The sequence below is a fragment of the Larus michahellis genome, chromosome 1 (assembly GCF_964199755.1).
Source record: "Larus michahellis chromosome 1, bLarMic1.1, whole genome shotgun sequence".
NCBI classification, from domain to species: Eukaryota; Metazoa; Chordata; class Aves; order Charadriiformes; family Laridae; genus Larus; species Larus michahellis.
The window spans coordinates 177,315,256-177,338,003 of NC_133896.1; the positions used below are offsets into that span (position 1 = coordinate 177,315,256).

The 22,748-nt window shown below is 42.6% G+C and overlaps 1 protein-coding gene across 17 annotated transcripts in view; it reads left to right on the forward strand.

Annotated features, from left to right (window-relative positions):
- KLF12 (KLF transcription factor 12) overlaps positions 1-22,748 on the forward strand; it is a 246,985-nt gene that overhangs the window by 86,872 nt on the left and 137,365 nt on the right. For 14 of the 17 annotated variants that reach the window (XM_074564149.1, XM_074564086.1, XM_074564095.1 and 11 more), the window contains one exon: positions 14,075-14,164. The exons of the other annotated variants lie outside the window; for them this stretch is intronic. In XM_074564149.1, coding sequence (XP_074420250.1) covers positions 14,075-14,164 — 90 coding nt within the window. The remainder of the gene's footprint in view (positions 1-14,074; positions 14,165-22,748) is intronic. 17 annotated transcript variants of the gene reach the window in all.

A 22,748-nucleotide genomic window follows, 5' to 3' on the forward strand; every position in this document is an offset into this window, starting at 1 on the left:
GCCACGTGTTGGAAATAAATACGTGATTTATACAGGCACAATTTCTTATTATGTCTTAATGAGAAATGTTAAATATATTACTATGACTCAGGGCTTGACACGCGCTATAAAGGCTATGTATGGTGCCAAGCAACCAATTATCTCAGTGCATTATTTCTTGAAAGCCTTGACATGGGTAAGGTCACTATACATTTTTAATGGTAGTGTGATGCTAGGTTATAAAAAGACAATACAAATAACAATACTTTGTTAGATCTTCCTGCTGTGTGATGTATAATGAGGTGCACTGACTTAAAGAACACTAATGAGGATTTAAAGACCCAGCAGGGGCACGTTTAGCAGTCACACACAGTTCTGCCAAATGCTTTTGCATAGGGCACCTCTGATGCAAGGTGGAGTTCAACAGTAGGTAGGAATGTGTGGTTTTATTGTACAGTTTGGTGTAAAACTTCTAGGCATTTCAGTGAGAATAACAATAACTTGCAATGTTCTCGCCCTTTGCCAGGCATTGTTGTTTGGCTGTGATTTTTACCATTCATGGAATCAGCCATGAATGGTGCTACGCATGGACAGACTCGATTGCCGCATTTTTCAGCGATCAAGTAGTGACTGAAGGAAGCAAAGTAAGAGGGCTCTGAAGGCATCATTTGAAGTCCATGCTAAGCTGTAGATGCCGTGTGCTGACCATCTCATTTACCTCTGGTGTAAAGGGAGGTTTAGACTGGATATTAGGAAAAATTTTTATGCTGGAAGGGTTATTAAGCATTGGAACAGGCTGCCCAGGGCAGTGGTTGAGTCACCATCCCTGGAGGTATTTAAAAGACCGGGTAGACACAGTGCTTAGTGATATGGTTTAGTGGTGGTTTTTGTCAGAGTTAGGTTGATGGTTGGACTAGATGATCTGAAAGGTCCCTTCCAACCTAGGCAGTTCTATGATTCCAAAAGCTGCAGAACAATAGACAGTGGCCTACCTAGCTTAAGGTCCCTTTTTGGCTGTGATCCATACCAGGTACTTGTCAGAAGAACGTCAGTTCATTCTTGAGTGTGAGTCTTGAGATTGGAATCCTGTGGTTTAACTTTTCATGGTTTTGGCATGTATTATACTTACAAGAAAAGACATAGGAATATAAATGTGGCTGTTTTCTGTCAGAGCAAAGGACCGTCTACCTTCCTCTAACAACAGTCAGTGACAGATGGATGCTTGGGGAAAGGAGGTAGCAAGGTTGTGTGTGAGTGATGGGTTGCCCTAGTACAACTTCCAAGTTTGCAAAATATCTAGGGCACAAATATTTCCATAGCCAGAGGTTGTATCTGTATTTTTGTGCTTGATAGCTCTTGATAAACAACTGTAGAAAAGTCCAGTTGTTTTTTTGAACCAATTTCCAGCTCATCAGACAAGCAGGCTTGTCAGGAGACCAACTTCTCCAAGTGGGGAAGTCATGGCTTCCAGTGCAGAACCCATGGATTCCAGTGCATAAAGGCAGCATATAGCAGGAGGTGGAAGGAGGGACAGGCTACAAAGGATGAACACAGAAATACTGTGCAGGCACGTAGGGATGGTGTCAAGAAAGCCAAAGCTCAGCTGGGGTTCAGACTTGCAGGAAACACCAAAGACAAGAACAAGAGCTTCTATCACTACATCAGCAGTAAAAGGCTGACAAGAAAATTGTGGATCGGTGGCTGAATGAGGTGGGTGAATTATTGGCAGCAAACACCAGTAAGGCTGAGGTACTCCATTGCCTTCTCTGCCTCAACCTTCACCTGCGTGGCCTTCTTACAGATCTCTGTGCTTACAGACAAGGTTCAAGGAAGAGAACCACCAGTCATGAACGAAGACCAAGTCCCAGGGATTACCTGAGAAGACACAAGCCCGTAGGACTCACCTGGCTGCATCCACGAGTGCTGAGAGAGCTCGCCAATGTCCTTGTGGCACCCTTCTTTACCATGCTTGAAAGGTGCTGGAGACCATGGCAGTTCCTGGATGACTAGAAGGAAGCAAATAGATCACTCCTCTTCGGAGAAGTCCAGAAGGGTGATCTGGAGCACTACTGGCCAGTCAGCCTCTCTTTAGTCCATGGAAAAGTCATAGCATGAGTCCTCTGGGAAGAAACTTATGGGCACCGTGAAGGAGGAGAAGGTGGCTGGGAACACAGTCAGCATGGATTCACCCAGGATGAAGCATGCTTGACCCACCTGATTGCCATCTTCAGTGTAAAGTGACTGGAATAGAGTTTGAGGGGAGAGAAGTGAACGCCGTTCACCTCAGCTTCTGCAAGGCTTTCAGCAGTGTCTCCGACAATGTTCTTGTGTCTGAGTTACAGTTACTACAGCCTGGATGGGCAAAGACCGGCAGGATGTGTGGGCTCAGGGGGCCTCGGTCAGTTCATAGCCATGCGTGGTGGGAGAATGAGAGACAATGCATTGAAAACAAGAGAGGCTCAGGCTGGGTTGCATGGAAAACTGGGGTTTTTTTTTTCCCCCATGGGGGCTGTCTACCAACTGAGCAGGTGGCCCAGAGATTTTGTACCGTTTCCATCCTTCGAGGATTTTAAGACCTGACTGAACATAACCCTGAGCCAAGCCCGTCTGACCTGTGAGCTGCACCTGCTTTGAGCAGGAGGTTGGACTGGAGACCTCCTGAAGCACCTTCCAATCTGAATTATCCTGGGATCCTAAGAAAAAAAACATTGGCTGTAGCATTCATTGTTCCCCAGATATTTCTGGGGTTACATGATGTCTCATGCTGTAAAATGACACGTTATAAATTAATTATTAATTTATCTTGTCTTTCCCCTAGACGTGCACTCAGGTATTTTGTTTATAGCCTTAAATTTAATGTATAAGCCCAGTTTGACTGGCGGTATATAGCAAATTTGGTATCTCTGAAACGTAAAGATGCTATAATGAAAGTTCAAAGCATCTGTTAATGTAGTGCTATATGTGCTACTCATATGTCTCTCTTTCTGATGTTTTTCTGTCTTTTTTATGGCTATAACCATGGTTACTTAAAATACTCTTTAATCTTGATGTTAGGCAGTTATTTTAATTATTGGCAGTAATTTTGTTCATGTGCGGTACAATTTTTTTTTTTTTCCTATGTGTTCAAGGAATCACCGCTTCCCTGAGAATCTGGGGGAAATACGTGTTGGCGACACTTGAAACTTGTTAATTAGAAATTCTTAACACTTAATTAGAATTGCCTTTAAAGTGGACCCTAGTTCCAAGGTAATTTATCGCCTGTTGAATCTAATTTGACAGGTTTGTACGTAAGCATTTTGGTCATCCTGTCGTGGGTAAGAGAACACCTCATGTGAGCATTTGGGTATCAGCTTCTGTCTAGAAGTTGGTACGAGCCTTCTGAGAGTGCCGCGTTATTTTAGACATTTTTTTTTTTTTTTCACGTGTTTGGTGGATACTTACAAATTCTCCTTCATGAATTGAGGTGGTTTATGTATAATTCATTCACTAAGTGAACAAAAGTCAGAGTTTGCCCTTTATTTTTTTTTTGGAAACGTACCAAGTGTCTACTCGCCAGCTTCAACATTAATATTTTCCCAGGAGTTTGCACTGGAGCCTGCGGGGAGCGGGAAACCTCAAACGGATGTTAAAAAGAACAGCGATCGGGTTGCGACAGGCTGTTAAACATTTGCAGTTTGGGAGTTTCATCAGCGCGTGCAGCCTTTCTTTTGAAACGCCAGAACAAGCAGTTTGTTTGCTCCACGGCGAGAAGCATATAAACCCAATTACCCTTCCCCCACGCGCACGTAAGGTGCCGCGCAAAAGTTGCGGGGAAAGGTGATGGAGTAACACTTGGCTTCTGGCAAATAGTCTGGCTGTTTCATCTGAGCGTGCAATCATTCAGCTTTGATTTAATTATTGCTTTGTCATTTTGGCCTGTGCGTTTTTTTGGGGGGGTTTTGGTTTTTTCGGGTTTTTTTTTGTTTTTTTCAAACACGGGCACTCAGGCTGTGCTTCTGCCCCGGTGGACCTGCCGGGGCAAAGGTTGCACTTCCAGCTCTACCAAGCAGCTGGAATTGGGCCATTGAAAGAACATTTTTGGTTCCATTGCTTATTGCCTGTCATATCTATGACTTTGTGGGTGAACCGCGGCAGACGGCAGAGGTGCTGTGAGAACCGGCTGTGCTCCTCGCAAGTGCGGCCTGTGATACCTAGCATTGGAGGGTGCAGCTGCACACAAGCGTGTCCTCTTCCTCTTCCTCCTCCTCCTCAAGGCTGCAGTGAATTTGCTACTGCCTGTAGCTGGCAGTGCAACAAACTGAGCTGGAAACCAGCAACTGACTTCTGGGAACAAGGGGTTCTCTTATGGGTGCCAGAATATTATATTGTTCTCTCTATAATAGTAAAAAAAGGAAAGAAAAAAAAGTTTTTATAAACTGCTTGCGAACAAAGTAAATCTGAAATAACAATAAGGCTTAACTGAATTTCCTAGATTTTAGCAGTTACATCTTTAACCCAAAGGGGGAAAGCTGTCTTATCCTGGTTTCCTTTGGGTTCTGCCTTATATGTTGGAGCTCTTGGATAAGCAAGAAACACTTCTGCTGGCTAAGAGTAATATCAGCTGCTTAACGTTTCTGTGGCCCAGCTGCAAACAGGCAGCTAGGCATATTTAGTGACAGCATTACCTTACATTGATCTTATTCAGAGGATATAGCTTGTAACGTCCATGATTTATAAGAAGTCAGCTTTTGCCACTGACAATCAATTTATCTCTATATTTTATCTTAGGGGAGAGCACAGGGCACTTGGAGGAGCAACAGTTTTCTCCCTGAGCTGAAGGGTTGGGGAAGATCCGCCGGCCAGTTATGCTCCAGCGGGGCATACAGTATTGTTGGTAGCGTGTTTGCTTCCTTTGAAACCCGTGATGGAAAGGCCCAGCATAATTTATGGAGGAAGCGATGATGTCCAGGCCTGTGAAACCTCCCATGCGATTTTTTCACTGCTCCCTCTGGGGCTTTGCAGTCGCGGAGCTGAAGACGGTGTCGCTTTGAGGAGATGACGGTCCCTTTGGGCTGCAGGGAGTGATGGAACCAAGCAGACCGTGTAGACAGCATCTTGTCTCCTTGGCATAGAGCAGCTATGTTTGGCCATTTGGCCTGCCACACGACATCTCGGACAAAAATTTTGGACTAAACCGTGGCTACTGTTAACATGCTAAACGCTCCCTTTATTCTCCAGCGTGCAGGGCCCATGTTGTATCTGTCTTTGTGGAAGCAGACTTTGCAGGTTGGCAGGTGGGGGGAAAGTGTGCCAACCAGCTCCCCATGCTTTCAGCAGCTCGTTTTCCTATCAGAGCAGGTAAGGGCAGAATTCGGAGTAAAATTTCAGTCACTGTGTTATTTGCTTGTAAGCTCCTGGGCAATGCCATTCAATGCTCGTTTGCTCGGCAAATACAAAACAGTCGCAATTTAGACAATTAATAGGTAGAGGAGAATTTTGTCAGCTGGCAGAATTATTCCCCTGACACTCTACTGATGTCACATACTCCTTCTAGCACCAGCAGTTAATTAAAAACATGTTGTGGCCTGAGACTTACTTTTTGATTAGCTAAACTTTGATTTTAGTTTTCAGTAAAGGCAAAAGACAGGGGACCTCTTGAATGAAAACCTGACCTGAAACGGTTCTCACCAGCCGTGAGATGTACATTTTTTTCCCAAGTTTAATAATTGAGGCAACAACCCACCTAATGGTAAAGGTAACCTTTAAGTAGTATATGTTTTAGCAAATTTGATCAATATAATATTTGTAGGATGATGAAAATTCTTTTATATTTCCCATTACAATTTGGGGGTGGTGTATGTTTTTAATTTTAAGCCTCTTATTCTTCAAATTCTCCTCCAAACTTGAGGACAGCTGACCTAAGATAGCGCAAAACTCCTTTGGAAGTTGAGTTTTTTAAAACTGCTTGACTTGTGACTGTGTCAAGGAAAAGTGGCGATCTAGGTCAGTTACTAGTTCTTTAGGTTTTTTTGTGAAAAAGTAATGAATTTCCACTTGATAGCAGTCTTTGCTACTTGTCTTTGTGCTTTATGCTTATGCTTATGCTTTAAAAACCCAAAGAAAACTATCAGGAGTTTATTTTACTATTATTCGTCATGAAGTGTTATGAAAAGTTGGTTGGGTTTTTTTTAAGTTAATTCTAGTGTAAAGATAAGTGCCATGCATGCTTTTTCCAAACTTGCCTTTCGTAAGTATATGTCTCTCTTAATTGATGGCTCTTTTTTGGCTTTCTCTTTTTCTGTTGTCTTTTTCGGGTGGGTGGGGTTTTTTTTGTTAAGCAGGACTTTTAAGCGTAAGATAAGGAAAATCCGCAAATACTTAATGAATCCATTGGTATTCACAAAAATCTTATCAAATACCCTGTGACTGTTGTATTAGAAGGAAAACAAGGAAGCCATTAATGTTGATAAAAGTTAAATGTGTGGGCCTGGTGTAATTACTGTTACTTGTAACGTTTTGTGTCTGAATTAAATACTGTAGGAATGATCAGTAATTCTTTGCAGAGGCAGCTAAAAGTGGCAGGGGAGCAGAGCTGATGTAAAGGGATTTTAAGCAGTCTTAAGCTGACAGGGTTGCCTGCTGAGTCTGGGAAATAGCAGATTGGCTTCTAGTTGCCAATGCATTGGATGCTTCTATGTCACCAGGAAGGTGACCACATCTCCTCAGTTCTATTTATATTTGGTAAAACTGATTTAAACCCAAACAAACCAAAAAAGACTTTAGAAGCAAAACGTGAGATCTTGGTTCTCTTCACTGGATGTCATCTGGACTTGAACATTTTTTCCTCAGAGACGGATTTGTGAAAATGTATAGCAAATTAAAACATAGCTACATCCATAGGGATTTGGCTACTCAACAACTTTTGGAAACCCGCTGTCTGCAAAATGAGTTGTTTTGTTTTGTTTTGTTTTTCTAAGGGATCTAGGCACCGGAATAGAAACTCAAAGAAGCTTGTGTTGCATGGGTATGTTTTTGTACTGGTAGCAGCAGCAGCATACAGCTGGACACGGTCTGGTACATCGGATGAGGGTCTTGGCAGGACAGCATGAGCTGAAGGCCAACCATTGCATGTGCTTCTCGGGCATTGACAGCATCGAGTCACAGCTGCTGTTGAGGTCTGGGCTCTACCTGGCATGTGCCGTTGTAATAAGAGACCGCACTCAGAGGCCTTCCTGGAAAGCCTAGAGCTATGATGCCTTTGCGATCACTGGATGCCATGCAGATGCATGTCCGTCATATATATACCTATACCTAGACTGGCCTCCTCCCACAGCCTCCTATGGTGCGAGGTGATGTATGGAATTTCATGCGCTGCATTTGGGTCCACCCTGAGCTCTGTTCAGGGCTAGCAAGCAGACCAGAGAGAAATATATAGATCAGTGAGAAATAACCTTGTTGTTAGCTTTCGTTAATTATTTTTCACACTTACGTGCCGAGCTGCTGTCCTAGCATATTTCTGGAAGTCTGTTGCTGTAGTGTTTTAAGCTTTTGTTTTTTAGGTAAAACATAAACCACAGCATGTATCTCCATATTATTCGCCCAGGCTTCTGCAGACTCCGCATTCTTTTCTCACTAAAGGAATTTCATTTTGAATTGGAACGAACTCAAATGAACCCCACCCAATTTCACATGAAAACAGCATGAAGTTTAAGGCTTCACTCTCCTTTTTCTTTCTTAAGAAATTGTTTTGATTTTCCTTGAAGCATCAATAAATGCAAATGATCCTTTTCTTTTCTGGGGAATTTGACTGGAAATTCACGTTGGGAGTAAAATGCAGAACTACCAGAATCTCTGCTTTCATTATGAACATTTCACACAGCTATAGACATAATTACGTATGATGAAGATCTTATGGCAAGACATGGGCTGTTAACCCCGATTCCCTGGCAGAACTCCCAGTTGAGTGATAATCTTCTAGCTACATAAATTTACTTTTATTTTCTATCGGATAGTTGTTTCCTTCACTTCTTGGAATGAACTGCTCTTATACATACTGTGGCAATGCTAACTGGTATGTTTCACCCTAGAGATAACTACACTCAAGTGACTAACAAACCTCATTGTACTGCATATAAAGGACTTCTTTGGAAATGAAAGGTCTTCAGGAGTTTGAGGTAGTAGACAACTGAGTGATTCTTTCTTTGTGAGAATTCGGAAAGAAGACATTCTCCTTGGCTTCCTCTCCCTGTGGAGATAGTTATATTTGAAGAGAGATGGTAATCTTTCATTCTTCTATTATCCCTTGAAACAAAGAGAAAAAACAATTTCAAACTTTGGAAATCTTATCTAGTCATATCCTTAAAAGGATCTGTCATATCTTCAAAAGCTTTGCCTTGAGTGGATCACTTTGGTTTTTTTGCCCTGAGGCGTTATGCTGTCTGTTGCTTCGACTGATGGATAACTTCAGTATAGTAATGTAAGTAATAAGAATAATAGGAATTTAGGTATTCATGTTCAGAAAAATCAACAAGTTAATCTTATTGCTAGGGCATATAAGTGACGTAGGTTGCTTCGCAGTTAGTGATGTCTCTAAGATATCTATATAAAAAAGGAAAACTTAATTAGTGTTTCTGAGCTATCACGAACACTGTTTTCACAAAAATAACTCAAAATTTTGGAACCATAAAATGAGAATATAATGATGAACTAAGAAATTACTGCATGTGCAGAAAATTTGTGTAAAAATAACTAGGAGATGAGGCAGGGAATGTTACAAGTCATAGCTCTGAGACAGAAAGACTGCTTGAGGGCTGTTCTCGGCTCTCAGCTATTCAAACGTGCTCCCCTTAAACTTGAAACTTTTTACTGTAGCTTGGATGTTGAATTTGAGACTGCTCTTCCCCCAACTGACACATCACGTCTCAAAAATGAAAGTGTGTCATGTTAGGAATTAAGTTTGTACAGAAAAGTAAAGGAAGAGTTTGAATGAAGGAATGGAGTTGAGCCTGGGAAGAAGGGAGGAGTAGGGGGAGGTGTTTTAGTTATTTGTCTTTGTTTCTCACCATCCAGCTCTATTTTAATTAGCAGTAAGTTAAATCAACTCTGTTTTGACCATGATGGTACCTCATAAGTGATCTTCCTGTCTTTATCTTGACCTGTGAGCTTTTCCGTTCTGTTTTCCCCGCCTTGTCCTGTTGAGGAGAAGGAGTGTGAGAGCAGCTGGGTGGGTGTCTGGCAGCCAGCTAAGGCCAACCCACCAGAGTTACGAAGCATTGAATTGTTAGCTGGACATTTTTGGTGTCTCATGGGAAAGTTCACAACCATGGTTTTGTCTTGCCAGTCAGTGAGCAGCTCTTCAGCGTGACTAAGCAAGCCAGTTACCTTCATTAGTGCCAGCAGTAACTAACGTCATCCACCTTGCTTCTGTGTATCTCTTGCGTTCGTGAGATGAAACAAGAGGAGGAGACTGTCTTGCACAGGAACTTATGTGTTTGTCGATCCATGCAGGAAATGTGAGATCTGGGTTCTGGGTGCTCCTAAGCCTGAGCTCACTGCTTTCTTCCTGGGGTTTCATGGGGTTGTCCCCGTCACAGTCTGTCCAGGTCTGGGAGAGCATCGTTTCATTTCTGATGCTTCAGTGCTTAGCAGCTAGACGTGAAAATCTTGAAGAGCGGGAAAGACAACAACTGCGGTGTGGGATGGGGTTGTGCAGTTACTGTCATCTTGTGCTTAGAAGAAATTATGGAGGGGCCTTAGGGGTGTCTTTGGTGGTGTCCCAGGACAGGAGGTTGGTTGTGGCACCAGCTCCCCTGTTGTTGTTAAAAGTTTGCAGTGTGATTCTCAAACGTGTGGCTTGGCCAAACTGAAAACTTGGCTACAAAACCACAGCCCTTCGCATGGATGGAGCCAAATTTCATAATAGTGTAATTCATTATTAAATAAGCACTGCAGGATGCTGGGGAGTTTTGTACCAGGACGAGATATGAGTTTCTGTTTTGTTTTCTCTTCGTCTAAATTAGCCGAAGATAATTTGATTAAAACTTGCAACAGAAAGTCGTCCAGATGAAGAAAATGCCAGTTGTAGTTGCAGCGGTGCTGTACTGAAAAGTGTAGGCCTTTTAGGAGGGGGGAGAGTCTTGTTATTAGACTGATTGCCATAGCTTCTCAGAAGAAGAGCTTGTAAGCCCGAAAGCGTATCCGTCTTCTGTAACAACTGCTCTAACCGCAGTTGCCCATACGGACCTGGGTATGATTTGTGTTTTTAATTAATCTTTCAAGGGAATAAATGTCCAAAAGTGATTAGTGAAAGCCTCCAACGGATGGCACCGAGAAAGAGAGGCTGATCGCTTTTAGGATGAGTTGGTTTATTGATCCAAGAGAACAGATGTTTTGGTAAGGTCATGCAGTGTTTGGCTTGATTATATGCCCGGTTTAGGACATATATCTGCATGTGTTATTACTTAGGAGGGTGACTGGAGTCCACCAGGTGGGTTGGGGTGGGAGGTAGGAGAATCGAGAAGGAAGGGCCGTCATGAATTCAGGTCACCTTCACCTGGGCAATGTTGGGAGCTGTAAGTTAGCTGACACAGTTGATGAAAAGAGTTGAGTGAGCCAGGAGGGGACCGCGGCCTGAAAAATGCATTTACTCCATACATCATATGGGCAGTCTCTGCTGGTGGGTCTCCTGGGTGTCGTCAATTAACGGGGGGCGCAGGAGCAGCCTGGCCTCACTCAGGTGTGAATGCTCCATCTGCCTGGTCGACCGGAGGGCCTCCCGGGGGAACTCAGTCCACACCTCCAGTCCCCGTGGGGATGAGTCCAAGCCCCTTTGCCTTAGATGACTGCCCACCGTATGCAAATCTCGGCAGTTGCATCCTATTTGCTGAATGGCTGTGAACACACTGTGGTGCGAACGCTGGTTAAGGCAGGAGAACACAGTTTGGAAAGATCAACTCTCTGGGCGACAGTTGGGCTACACATGTCATCCATATGTATAACACCCAGGCTGGATCTTCTTGGCTATTACCAGGCAGTGCCCACCCCCCCACCCCCCCCCCGCCCAGGATGTGTCACACAACGTCCTTCTAGTTATAAATGCAGAAGGGATCAAATAGTTTGGAAAGAATCTACTTCTGTGATCATTGCTGCTCTGAATTATAAATGACCCAAAAGCCCAAGCTATTCGCTACGTTCACTCTTTAGACCGAAGCGCTGCTTTTAAGAAATATGATTTTAGAGAACAAAAGGGGAAGTGAGCGCTGTGAAAATTTAGTTAAATGTAAATGTGTTAAATGGTACATGAACTAGTCAGGTTTTCATGATTTATCAGTTTTAAACTTCAAAGGCTCTGGTTAGCTTGCATTTTTAAAACTAATGAGTTTATCACAGCCGGTGGGGAAAAATGGTTCAAGTATATCAGCTGTAAATTGGTACAAAGCACTAAAAGGGACATTAGCCTCTAATCAGATTCGAACAGTTCATTAAACCTGCCTTTCCTCGGTGGCGCTTTGTCTTCCCCCCTCCTCCTGCCCGCACAAGCCGGCCTCGTCCCTTCGCTCAGGCGGGTAAGACCTCCTCAGGGACGCGAAGCAATATCAGCTCATCCTTCTTTGTCTACCAGCTAAACAGCCTAGGGGATGCTTGATGATGGTATATTCCTGATCTTGCTGTAAAACTCAACTGTGCCGCCCATAAATCAAGGAGGGAGAGGGACCTCGCCGCTTGCGGAATAGGCTCTGGGAGGCGGGGGGAGCCAGGAATGCCAGGCTGGCTCCTGCTCTCGCTCCACCCCGAACCACATCCAAACCGCTGGAGCTCGGTGACACCCGGCATCTGCTTCTGATAAGTAAACAGTGCACCGCCCTTGCTGGGAAGAGGGATGTAAAGCCTGGAAGCCTTTCCGCCAGCTGTTTCGTGGCATCGGAGTCCCTCCTGCTCTTTCCCCACCTTGCGCCTCTTACACTGGCTATAGATCAAGGTGCACAAAATAAGTTGCTGAGAAGACATAGGAAGAGCATTTTTATTTTTTTTTATCTTCTTCCTGTTGTGTCAAGCTTAAAATACGGTAGATACACAGCGGTAGCATGGCATGGACCAGGACATCCCAGCACCTTGACTCATCTTCATTCACACGTTTGAATGCAGAGGTGTTCTGCTGAAAATCACTTGTTTGATCTGAAATTTTCTAACTTGGGCATTTAGAGCTTTTTGTGAACTAGCTAAAACAACTTTTTAAGGGAAAAAAAACCCCAACAACCAAACAGAGATTGCATTTGGTGTTGCCTTTGCTTATCTGCTTTACCATCGAGTTCCTGCCTGCCCTGTGGTATCAGACCGCAGCTCTGTGCGCTGTAACACATGGGGTTCAAAGGGAGGGCGGCGGGGATTTTAAGCAGGTCATTTGCTCTGCCTGTGGCACCATGTTGGAGCATGGGCGTATTGGTTTCCCTGCTTTTTAGCACGTTATTTAAATTACAGTAAAGTAAAGGGAATATACAAAAAAAACCCCAACAGTTGCTGCAATACTTAGAACCCTGAAAATTAAGATCCTGGGATGGGGTGCATTAATTGGGGGGGGGAAGTCTAAAGTAATTTAAGTTTTTAAAATGCATTTTGGAAGCTCCATTAGGATAGACCATTTTTCTTAAAATTCCCCTGAAGGAGCCATGATAAGAAAAAGGGCTATGAACATACACCTTATGAATAACGGCGTTGTGCAGCACTGAACAGGTCTGCTGCCTGTGAAACACGGGGAGAGTGTTTTGTCCATTACAGTGCGGTTATTGAGGACCACGAGGTACCGGTTAAAGTGGAGGTGAGTTTTGAGTCTCGAGCGCTGCCTTCCAGACGGGGCTGCAGATAAGTAAGTGACTGTGAATGAGTCACTGAGAAGCGGTACGTGCTGTAGTTTCGCTATTTGAAGAATAGCTGTGACGTCTTCCAGTTTCTATACCGCTGACCAAGTTGTCTGGATTTGTAAGGTCAGATTCTAGCTCGGGGGATAAAATGTCTTTTATTCTTTCCATGTTGTCCAAACTAAATGGCAGCTGAAGGGGCTAGCTTTCAAACACCAGCCTTGAGCCTTGGCAGGAATAGAAAATTGACTCGGGCTGAAGTAGCATCTGAAATGAAGGCACAAGAGGTTGTTTTTGCATCTCTTCCATCAGCTGCTCTGGCAGCAGTGGGATGAGACACTCAGAGCAGGGATGTTGATTCAGGGAAGCACAGCTCTGCAAACCTCACTTCAGATCAGAGCTCTCGGTGTATATGGCCCATTACCACAAGGACAACGTATGTTTTTAACATGCTTTTCAAATTTCCTTTGTGTCAGAGGTGAGTGCGTGGAGATTTTCATTGACAAACCACACAGAATCACCGAATGACTGAGTTGGAAGGGACCTCCAGAGGTCACCTTGTCCAACCCCCCTGCTCGAGCAGGGTCACCTAGAGCACGCTGGACCATGTCCAGACAGTTTTTGAGTATCTCCAAGGATGGAGAGTTCACAACCCCTCTGGGCAACCTGTTAATCCAAAGTTTCATATAGGTAACCACTTTCAACTGAAAACAAACGCTGATAGCTTTACAAGATAATGAATGATACAAAATCCTAGGAGTTGTTGATGTGTGTAGATTTATAGTGTGTGTGTGTGTGTACAGACCTTCGCTATAACTCCTCTGAATTCAAGTGTGTGCTTTCTCTAGGAAATACAGAAGTATCAATGTTTTGATTGAAATCAAATATATCTTAAGTATGCTGCCAAAAACCTGAAGCTGTTTGGCATCAATGCTCTTCTTTCCAGTTCCAAAGCAAGGAATTCATATACGTGCATCTGCGTGATTAATTTCAAATTAAAAAATCGTAATTGGAGACAGTTTTCCCATGTTGCTTACAAAGACTTAGTTCTCTTTTAAGGATAAGTGAAAGTATAACTTACTGTTTTAACAGAAGTAGTAACTTGGTAGCTACTCCTTGAAATTAATAATACATCTTTGCTAACTTTTATTTCCACTAAAAGAAACTTACTTGTTTCTACAATATCGTAGAACTAAACCAGTGAATTAAGCCAAGTGTTTTTCGTCACTTTTTTGATTAACCTTTTCCTTTATTTGCCTTAGGACATCAGCGCCTTTGAGAACAGAATGTTAATGCTTGATGGGATGCCGGCAGTCAGAGTCAAAACAGAGCTGCTGGAATCCGAGCAAGGGGTAAGCAGAGGTTTTTGTGCAACTTCACTCTGCAGCGCGATGGTGACCCTTCCAGAACTTCTCTGTGATTAGCTGTCCCTCTCATTGGAGTGTCGTTTTCTTCTCTATGTTTTTCTTCCATTTTTTACCGTTTTGGAGCTCATTGTCTTGGGAGACATAGCAGTGAGTATCTAGTCTCATCTGCTTGGGAGCACAAAACAAAACTCTGCAGAAGACTTACTGAAATTGTATGGGACAGATGAGATGCTGTTGGTGTAATTTTACGATTATAAAAAAAGGTGCAGTTTAAAAAAAAAAAACAGGAAACACTAATGGATTATGGTATAGCATCATATGCCTGAGAAGCCCGTGCATATGTTTGCTATTTTGCTGTCCTGGGATATTTGCCTTACTGTGGTTGTTTCGTCCTTTATATGCTTGTCCTACTCCGTTTTCTCTTTTGGCAAACCTTCTCCATTTGTTGTGGAATATGCTTATTTGTCATGATGGTAAGACAGTTAGAAACTTCAGATGGTTAAAGCTGGTCTCACGTCAGCTGGTGAATACAGGACAGGGATCATGAAGAGGATTTTGAATTTTTTGCAGAATGAGTGGCATCGCAGTGGTAGTTTTTAGGAAAACAGAAGATTGTGGTTTTGGACATATTAAGGGTATTTTCTTGCTTATGTGGTAATAATTACATCAGGGATTGTAGATTACTATGAGGGGGCTTGTGTTTAATGGATTCTGTGTTATCACGAATCTTTATTTCCTTGTGTGCCTCTTCCGTTATCCCAAAGAATCCAAGCCACCTTACTGCTCTGGAGACAGATGCGTTCAACAAGCAGAGAGCCTAATAGAAGCAGCAATGCTATCGCTATGTAGGGATGGGCTTTTCCCTCCTTCTGGTAGTTGACTTTTTTCCTTCCTGCTATTTTCTCAATTATTTAACTGAGAACTTAAATGATATGGAAGAGAGGGAATTAACGTTCAAGATGACTTAATTTGAAAGACTTACAAGGAGATATCGGTTATTCAGGATGTTTTTGAGGCTTTAAATTTGAGAGAAAAAAAACCACCTTGCAGTTTAATGGAGTTCTTGCTCATCTCTGCTTCTTGAGAGCAAGTAGCCTCTGAAAATACTCCAATACAGCGTAGTTTGAGGGAACATAAAAGTTGGACTATTGTACGAGCCATGATGTCGAAAAGACAGATCCATTAGAGGTAAACTTTAATACTTTCTGGATGCTTTGCATTATGCCTTTGTTTGTAACAAAACTTTATATTGTTCACAAGACAAATGTTTTATTGGTATTTGCCTTTGTCTAGTTTAAAATAAATTCCATGCATGATGCATATTGCTGGGTCCTTTATGAAGAATACTTCCTTTAGCAAAGTGTGATTTGATTCTGGAAGACATATTTGGTGTCTTAGGAACTGGAAGGAAATAAACAATTTATATAGCTTTTTAATTTCCTTAGGGTTTTTTTAATAAAATTTTAGGGACTTCTGTGTAAGCAGAAGATGATGTCATCTTTTTCTTTTCCAGTGACTGAGCTGTTGAACAAAGAGCTTGGTTTGATTTGGGATTTTATGCACTTTGGTACTAATTAAGTAGTGTCTGGTCAAGAGTCTCTGGCACCTTTATGACTCTTCATTAGGGAACAATCAATAAATACAAAATGAATTCTCCAGTTCACTAACAGAGGAGCTAGCCGTTAGGATGGCAATTTTCCAGCAAACGGCTTAAACTCCAAAGAGAAAGGTGGTTGAAACAGATGTTTAGCATGTGCTTCAGAGACTGTTTTGAATATGTAGATGTTGGTAGACATAACAGGGACAAGTGTTTGAAGGATGTGATTACCGAAAACAGCACATTGAGCTGTTTGGAAAGATGAATATCATAACTGGGAAATACAGAGTGGGAACTAAAGTGTGATCCAAGTAGTATGAATTTGAAATTGTGGTGTCTGTTTGTGCTATTATAGTGCCCGAAGTCCCTGGAGTTGCACCTCCATATGTGTATGCGTATACAGGGAGACATGATTTCTACTTTGAAAGTTTGCAAACTAAGACGGCCTTTCGAGTCTTCTGAAGGTAGTGGCCAAAGCTTCATCACCTAGGATGTACAACGCTAGACAAGACTAGGCAAACTTTTCCAAAACCTGTAGGAAGGGAGCTGGGGTTTTTGCTGTTCCTGCTTGGTATCTGCTATTGGCTTTAGCTTTGCTGCAAGGGCGAAAGTGAGACATGGTTCGAGGGTTATGAAAAGAAAGTTTCATCTGTGGTTAGGGCTGTCCTGAAGGTTGTGTCACTTGTGGAGGAGTGAAACCAACAGAGTCTGGAGCACCAGTGGCCCTTCACCGTGGTGGTGAGCGCTGAGCGATCAGACCAGAGTGCACTGGGTTGCCATACTTCACTAATGAGGCTTTGTAGGAGCTGAGGTGGTATCATCTGATCTTTTGCCTGAGAAGGGTTATGGGACCACTTTGAGTTGTCTCCTGTTAAGTCTGAGCCCAGTTTTCCCATCTTCTTGCTTTTAAAACCGATCATGGTGAAGAACCTCCCACAGCTACGCTAGTCGTTACCCGTTCTTTTTGTGAAAGCATGCACCTAATTTTTAATCTGAATTTATCTAGCATCAGCACTCAGCCCTTTCCAGTGGCAACAGAAAAATTCCCTTGTGGTGCTGTGTGATGATCTCGCTTAGCCCTTTTGGGGCCAGGCTGTACAATGTGTGCTGAAGCAAGGGGTGTTGCTCCTCAGGTTGCTGTTGCAGTGTGGGAGGCTGTCACATGTGGTAGCTAAGCAGCCCAGTCTTAGTGGGTCTTCTGTGTTAATGGTGATGGGTTTTCACAAGGCAATTGCTGCAAAACTTTATTGAAATCAAGATTAAATTAATTGTGGGTTCCAAGGATATGTGCCTACTTCTTGTGCGGATGTTGAACGCTTTCCTGCAGGGCATGTGAATGTGTCAGCCAGAAAGGGTGTCTTCTCAGTAGTTGTGCCTTGATTAGTGGTCCTTTGTGGTTCATGACTTCCAAGGTGGGATGCACAGAAAGGACCTTGCTGGGGGAATGTGGATATTGTTTGGCCATGCATGCATGCAGTACTGTGTAGGACATCCATCCCACCATCTTCCCCGCTGTCCTGGCTCCTGCATTTTGGCCTGATGAGACGGCAGCCAGTAGAGTCTGGGTAGTGTCTGGTAGTCTGGGTTTGCACCCTGGGCAGTTGTTGGTGGAGGCAAGCGTGTTTGCTGGGGGGGGTGGCAGGCTGATGCTGGGTCAAAGCCCACTCCGGGTGTCCATGCGCCTCGTCGCCTTCGAGTTCCTATGGTGTCCTGTGCTTTACTGCTGGAGGTGAGGCAAAGGTGCGGAGATTTTCTCAGGAGTCAGTCGCTTGGTGCCAGTGCTGAATTACTGGCAAAGAGCGGGGGCCAGAAGGAACCTCCATGATTCCGAGTTTGGCGCCAAGACCACAAGGAGGTGAGCGAAATGCCTACATCCCTGCTTTAGATGGGAATTGTCATAATGATGTTATGTGTACGATGCTGGCTTGGTGGATTAGTTCAGCAGATGACATGATCACCGCATTTGAGTCCATTTTTACTGCAAGGTTTCAATTTATTTCATAATTTGATGAGTTTAATGATTAAACAATATGTGTTTATCCTAGGACCTTATTAAAAGCCTTTTTTTGAAATCACATGTCTCCTTATAGTTTGTGAACTACTAACCCACCAACCTATTGACTTGAGCAGCAGAAAATACCACCACTTAGCAACCTTGGTAAAGTGAATGATGGTCATTGCAGTAACTTGACAACATAGAAATAAAAAGCTCAGAAAGAAGTAACATTCCCCTTCTTTTTACACCTACTCCACCAAAATGGAAGCACAATAGGAGGAAAAAGAAGATTTTATACAAACAATACCAGCTTTTAACCTTAAGTTGGTTCTTCACTTACCTTTTGTGGCATTTGGCTACAGTGAAATAGGCATCGTCTGGCCGTGTACATTTCATCAGGAATTCATCTTCCCTGAGCTGCCGTGGGTAGCCTGGTCTTCACCACGTGTTATCTCTTGACTACATGTGGTGGTGGTGGTAGTAGAAGTCACCCACGATGTAGATGAGAACCAGGACAAAGCAAATCATTGAGCCAAGACTAGCATTTTCTGCTGTATTTGGATACCAAGCCAGGCGGTCAATCCATTATATTACCATGTTGCATTTGGTTTTCCTATTGGAGTCTCGGTCTTTTTGCAGGAGAGGTTAAGTATAATGTAAGGTTCTTCTCTACCATCTGTGCTTGACCTCCAGGATCTTTAACTTTCTTGTTAGGAGATGTTTTGTTTTGTTTTGTTTCATGATTCGTCTGTGTCTTGCGCTGTGTTTGGGTGCTCTGTGTCCAAACCTGGGCTGACACCTCTGAAAAGTTTTTAAGAAGTATTCTTAAATAGCATCTCAGTCCTTACTCTGCAGAAGTGTTACGTATCTAGAGCAAGCAAAGGTGGATTTAAGATGCAATACAGCAGAAGAAGTAAGAGAACGAAGACAGTGTAGTCCAGCTGAAACTTTAGCGTAGCCACGAGAGAATGAAGCTATGTGAGCCTACTCCCACTGCAAACCAGCCCAACCTCTGGCTGAGGCCGAAAGGAAATTGGGGCTGATGCCTGTGTTTCAGCTGTGCCCCACACACCGGCTCCTTTGAGCCTGTGACTAGTGAGGAGGTGGGCAGGACTCAGGAGCTACAGCCTGCGTTGATGCAGTGAAGGAAAACCTTTACCAGCCTGGGTCTGAAAGGCACTGAGTTCAAGCTAGGTGACTGCGTGAGAACGGGATTTAGGCAGCCCGTAAGGGCGATGTGCCTTATGAGTTATAGGTTACTGGGCAAATTTGGAACAAAGAAATATTTACAAGGAAAATGGATTTTCTCTTTGCTTTGGAAAAAGTTAAAACAGTTCCGTTTTGTTTTATCATCGCCCATTTGGAATAGTTTAATGATTTCTAGAAGGCCATCAGCGTTAGCAAGAACAGATGCTTATTTATCCAGTGAACTACTGTCTTTAATTTTGCACAGGAGATTTAATGCAGACTATTGTTTGAGGCTTCAAGAAGACACAGTGCTGCTTTAATGACTTTATCACAAATGAAAAAAAGGCATTACATAAAAGATATCGCATTGCCCTTTAACAAGGCTTCATTATTATCTCCCCTACTGTGGAACAGGAGCTAGCATTGCTAATAAATTGGTAGAATTACTTTAGAAACGTGAATTTGCTTATCATTTAATATCCTCCAGTGACCTACAGCTTTAGATCTTTTTCGTCTGCAGTAAAATCTTTGTATGTCAGTAACCAGCTTCAGAGAAGGACGTGAAGAAGGTGGTCCCTCCGCATGTAGGTGAAGGTGGGGTACTTCAGCAGGAAAAAATCTTCATTCCTTGGCTGTGCCAAAAACTATTTTGAAAAGTAATGCTCCTCATTCTAAAACTGTACAGAGGATGGATTAATTTAAATGGTAATACAGACTGGGCAGTGAATTTGTTTCTAGAACCTGGTAAATGTGTCTGACTTAGACATATGAAGTTACACTTCCTCAAGTATTTGTGGAGTCGGGCCATAAGCTTTTGTTAAAAGGAGCTATGAATGTGGGACTTATGTCCCACAGTTGATCTTCAAATACAGAGAATAATTGACCTCTAATTTTCATCAGCCTTTTTGTTTCCAAATCTGCAATCTCACCGATTCCTGTGCCTGCGTTTTGTCCCCTTAAATCTTTATTTGAAGGTTATATATCTTATTCTGAATTCACCTCCTAATTCTGCTTGATACATCTCCATTCCCATGCCTTATTATGGTTGAATTGTGAAAAGAATGACCAAAATGACAAAACCCTTTAACAAGCCAATATTGTTCTCGGTGTCTTTTGTCTCCAGTCACATTATCTTGTCGTCTCATGTCTGAAGAATGCCATCCGTGCTTATGTTATTATATACATAAACATGTTCTACCTCAGCCTGGGTAATAGTGACAGAAATCTGTTTTATCTTCAAAGATTTCCAAAAATACCTCTTGAAATTCAGTTGAGAATAGTCTCAATAGCAAAGCTTACTCCTTGACTATATGGGGAACTGTTTTATGTTGACCCGTTCAGCTTATTGTGCGTTCTTTGTATTATGAAAAGAAAGAGCACTTCTAGTATTTGCTGTTGTAATTTATGAATCTCTGCTTCATGCAAATAATTCAATTGGGTTTTGTTTTCTGAATTACTTAATGTTTAGCATGACTGATTTGGGGAAACAATTGGCATATGGACAGTGCACTTGTATCGATCTCTTCTGCAAAGAAACTAGCCCTTCTTACTTTCTGTTGGTTTTCTTCGTCTTGAAATAGATGATACTTGAGGAATGTTAGAAACATAACTTGAGGTATTAGAAACACAGCTGATTTGATTCATTAATTGCTTTACGGTGTCATAAGTACATCACATTCTTCAGAAGAAGATCAAGATCTGATCCCAAAGACCACTAAGGACATAACCTACAAGGCGTGATGCAAAGCCATGTGGGACGTACCTGAAGAGATACATCTGTATTCCCCGAGTTCTGCTGAAGGACATGCTTGCAACCCAGAAGGGTGCAAGACACATCCCAGAAGGGTGTACTACAGCTACAGCAGTTGGATTCACTAAGCCAAATGAAGCACCACAAGCTGATAAATACTGTGGGTGCTGTTTCATGTTAAGTGGAAGCTTGCATAAGGAATAAAAGGTAGACAACTTCTACAACTTTGCTTTCAACCAGGCATTCCTGCTGTATCCATTGCCAGTGACTGAATGACATCGGGGAGATCTGGGTCAACCGATCACTGATCCAAGAAAACCCAACCCAACAGGAGAAAGGGAATGGCTGTATACATCCTGCAGTCACACCATTAGGAAATCATGGATATCTTCTATCCTATGGAGAGGGGAAGGCTGGGAAAAAGACTGTGGGTGCTGCTATTGTCAAAGGCCTGTAGTGAGAACTTGAGATGACTTGAGACATCTGGGACCCAAACTACCTACTTTGGGTATGTCTCCTTGGCAAATACTGAGTATTTACAGTGTTGCACATGTTCCTTACTCCTTTTGAAGTCAGCCCTTATATAGAATAGAGAGCTAAGGGGCTTTTGCACCATGGTTGTATGTGCGGTTTATTTATTGGGATTTTTTTCCCCAGGGATCACATACAGAAGTGCAACAGAAAGGTAATAGATTTAAGACTAATAAGAAATGATAGCTTAAACAGCTCAGTCAGCACACTCACTGTCACACTTGCCAGGCAGCCTTTTTGCCAAGTTAACAGAATTTACAGATCGAAAATGCAGGTGGGGTTGTAAGACGTATGAAGCTGTCTGAAATTCTCACGAAGAGAAGGATCCCACATCCTCTGAGATGTAATTTAGTGACCGTTGTCTGTCATTGCTTTCCTTTCCTAGGCAGTTAAGTTGGTTGTTAGAGAGCTCTTTAGGGACTGTAATCCTTATTCTCTCTGGTATCATTTGTTATAAGTATGGTAGGAACGGGGAGATTTTCGGTTGTGGGTGAGGACTTCATTGCACTAGGCACTATACAAATAAAGTGCGGTCCCTGGATATCTTGGTTTAATTAGTCAGAAGTTGTGTTTAGACGCTGCTTTAATGGGCATCTTTGGATAATAATGATCATGTGTATTAGGAATGTAGTAGCAAGTCTAAAAGGAGTGAAGCCAAGAAGGGTCTCTGCTCCATACAGCTCGTGTTTAGCTAACAGTGCCATGCCAGAAAGGGGTTTCCCATATCTATAATGATAGAAGGGCAGGAAGAAGACGATTTCACTTACTGAAAAATTAGATTTTTTGAGGATGTAGGTATTTTATCTGCAAGACTGGGAAGAGTTTCAAAGAGAATATGTGATACTAGCATAACTTAATATTGTTACAGTTCCATAGAAAAACAATAGTTACACAATATATTGTATGTTAAATACATAAATTGATAGCAGTTTTTTGTGCTTATATGGACTGAAAAAATAATGTTGGCTTTGGGAGAAGGAAAGTCAACCCTTCGATTTGAGCATAGCGCTGAAGTGCATCGTGAGATTATAGTTTGGTTGCCTTCTCTCCCCAGTCAATTATTTCGTGAGCTCACCTTGAAGCTAGTCTGCTTCTTAGATGATGTATGACCTCTCAGCTTGCTCTGCTACCAGAGCTTATGATGGGAATCTCATGGAAGATTTATTCAGCTGAGAAACTCTAGCCATAAAGAAAAACAAGCATGGTACACACCAGCTGTATATCTGTTGGTTACTGTGAATTTCTAAATCCACATCTTGGGTTGAAAATTGTTTGAGATGTGAAAGGTTAACATTTCCTTTACTGTATTAAAAAATAGTTGAAAATGTAAAAAAAAGAGTAAGAAAAATTTTCAACCATCCAAGTATCTGCACTTACATCATTCCGCCTGATAACCCCAGTTCCGATGACTGGTATGTGTGCTCCAAGTTCTGTTTCTTTTGGGAATCCAATATCCACAGCTTAACTGTAATTTTGATCTAGTTTGCAATCCTAATTGAGGAAGCAG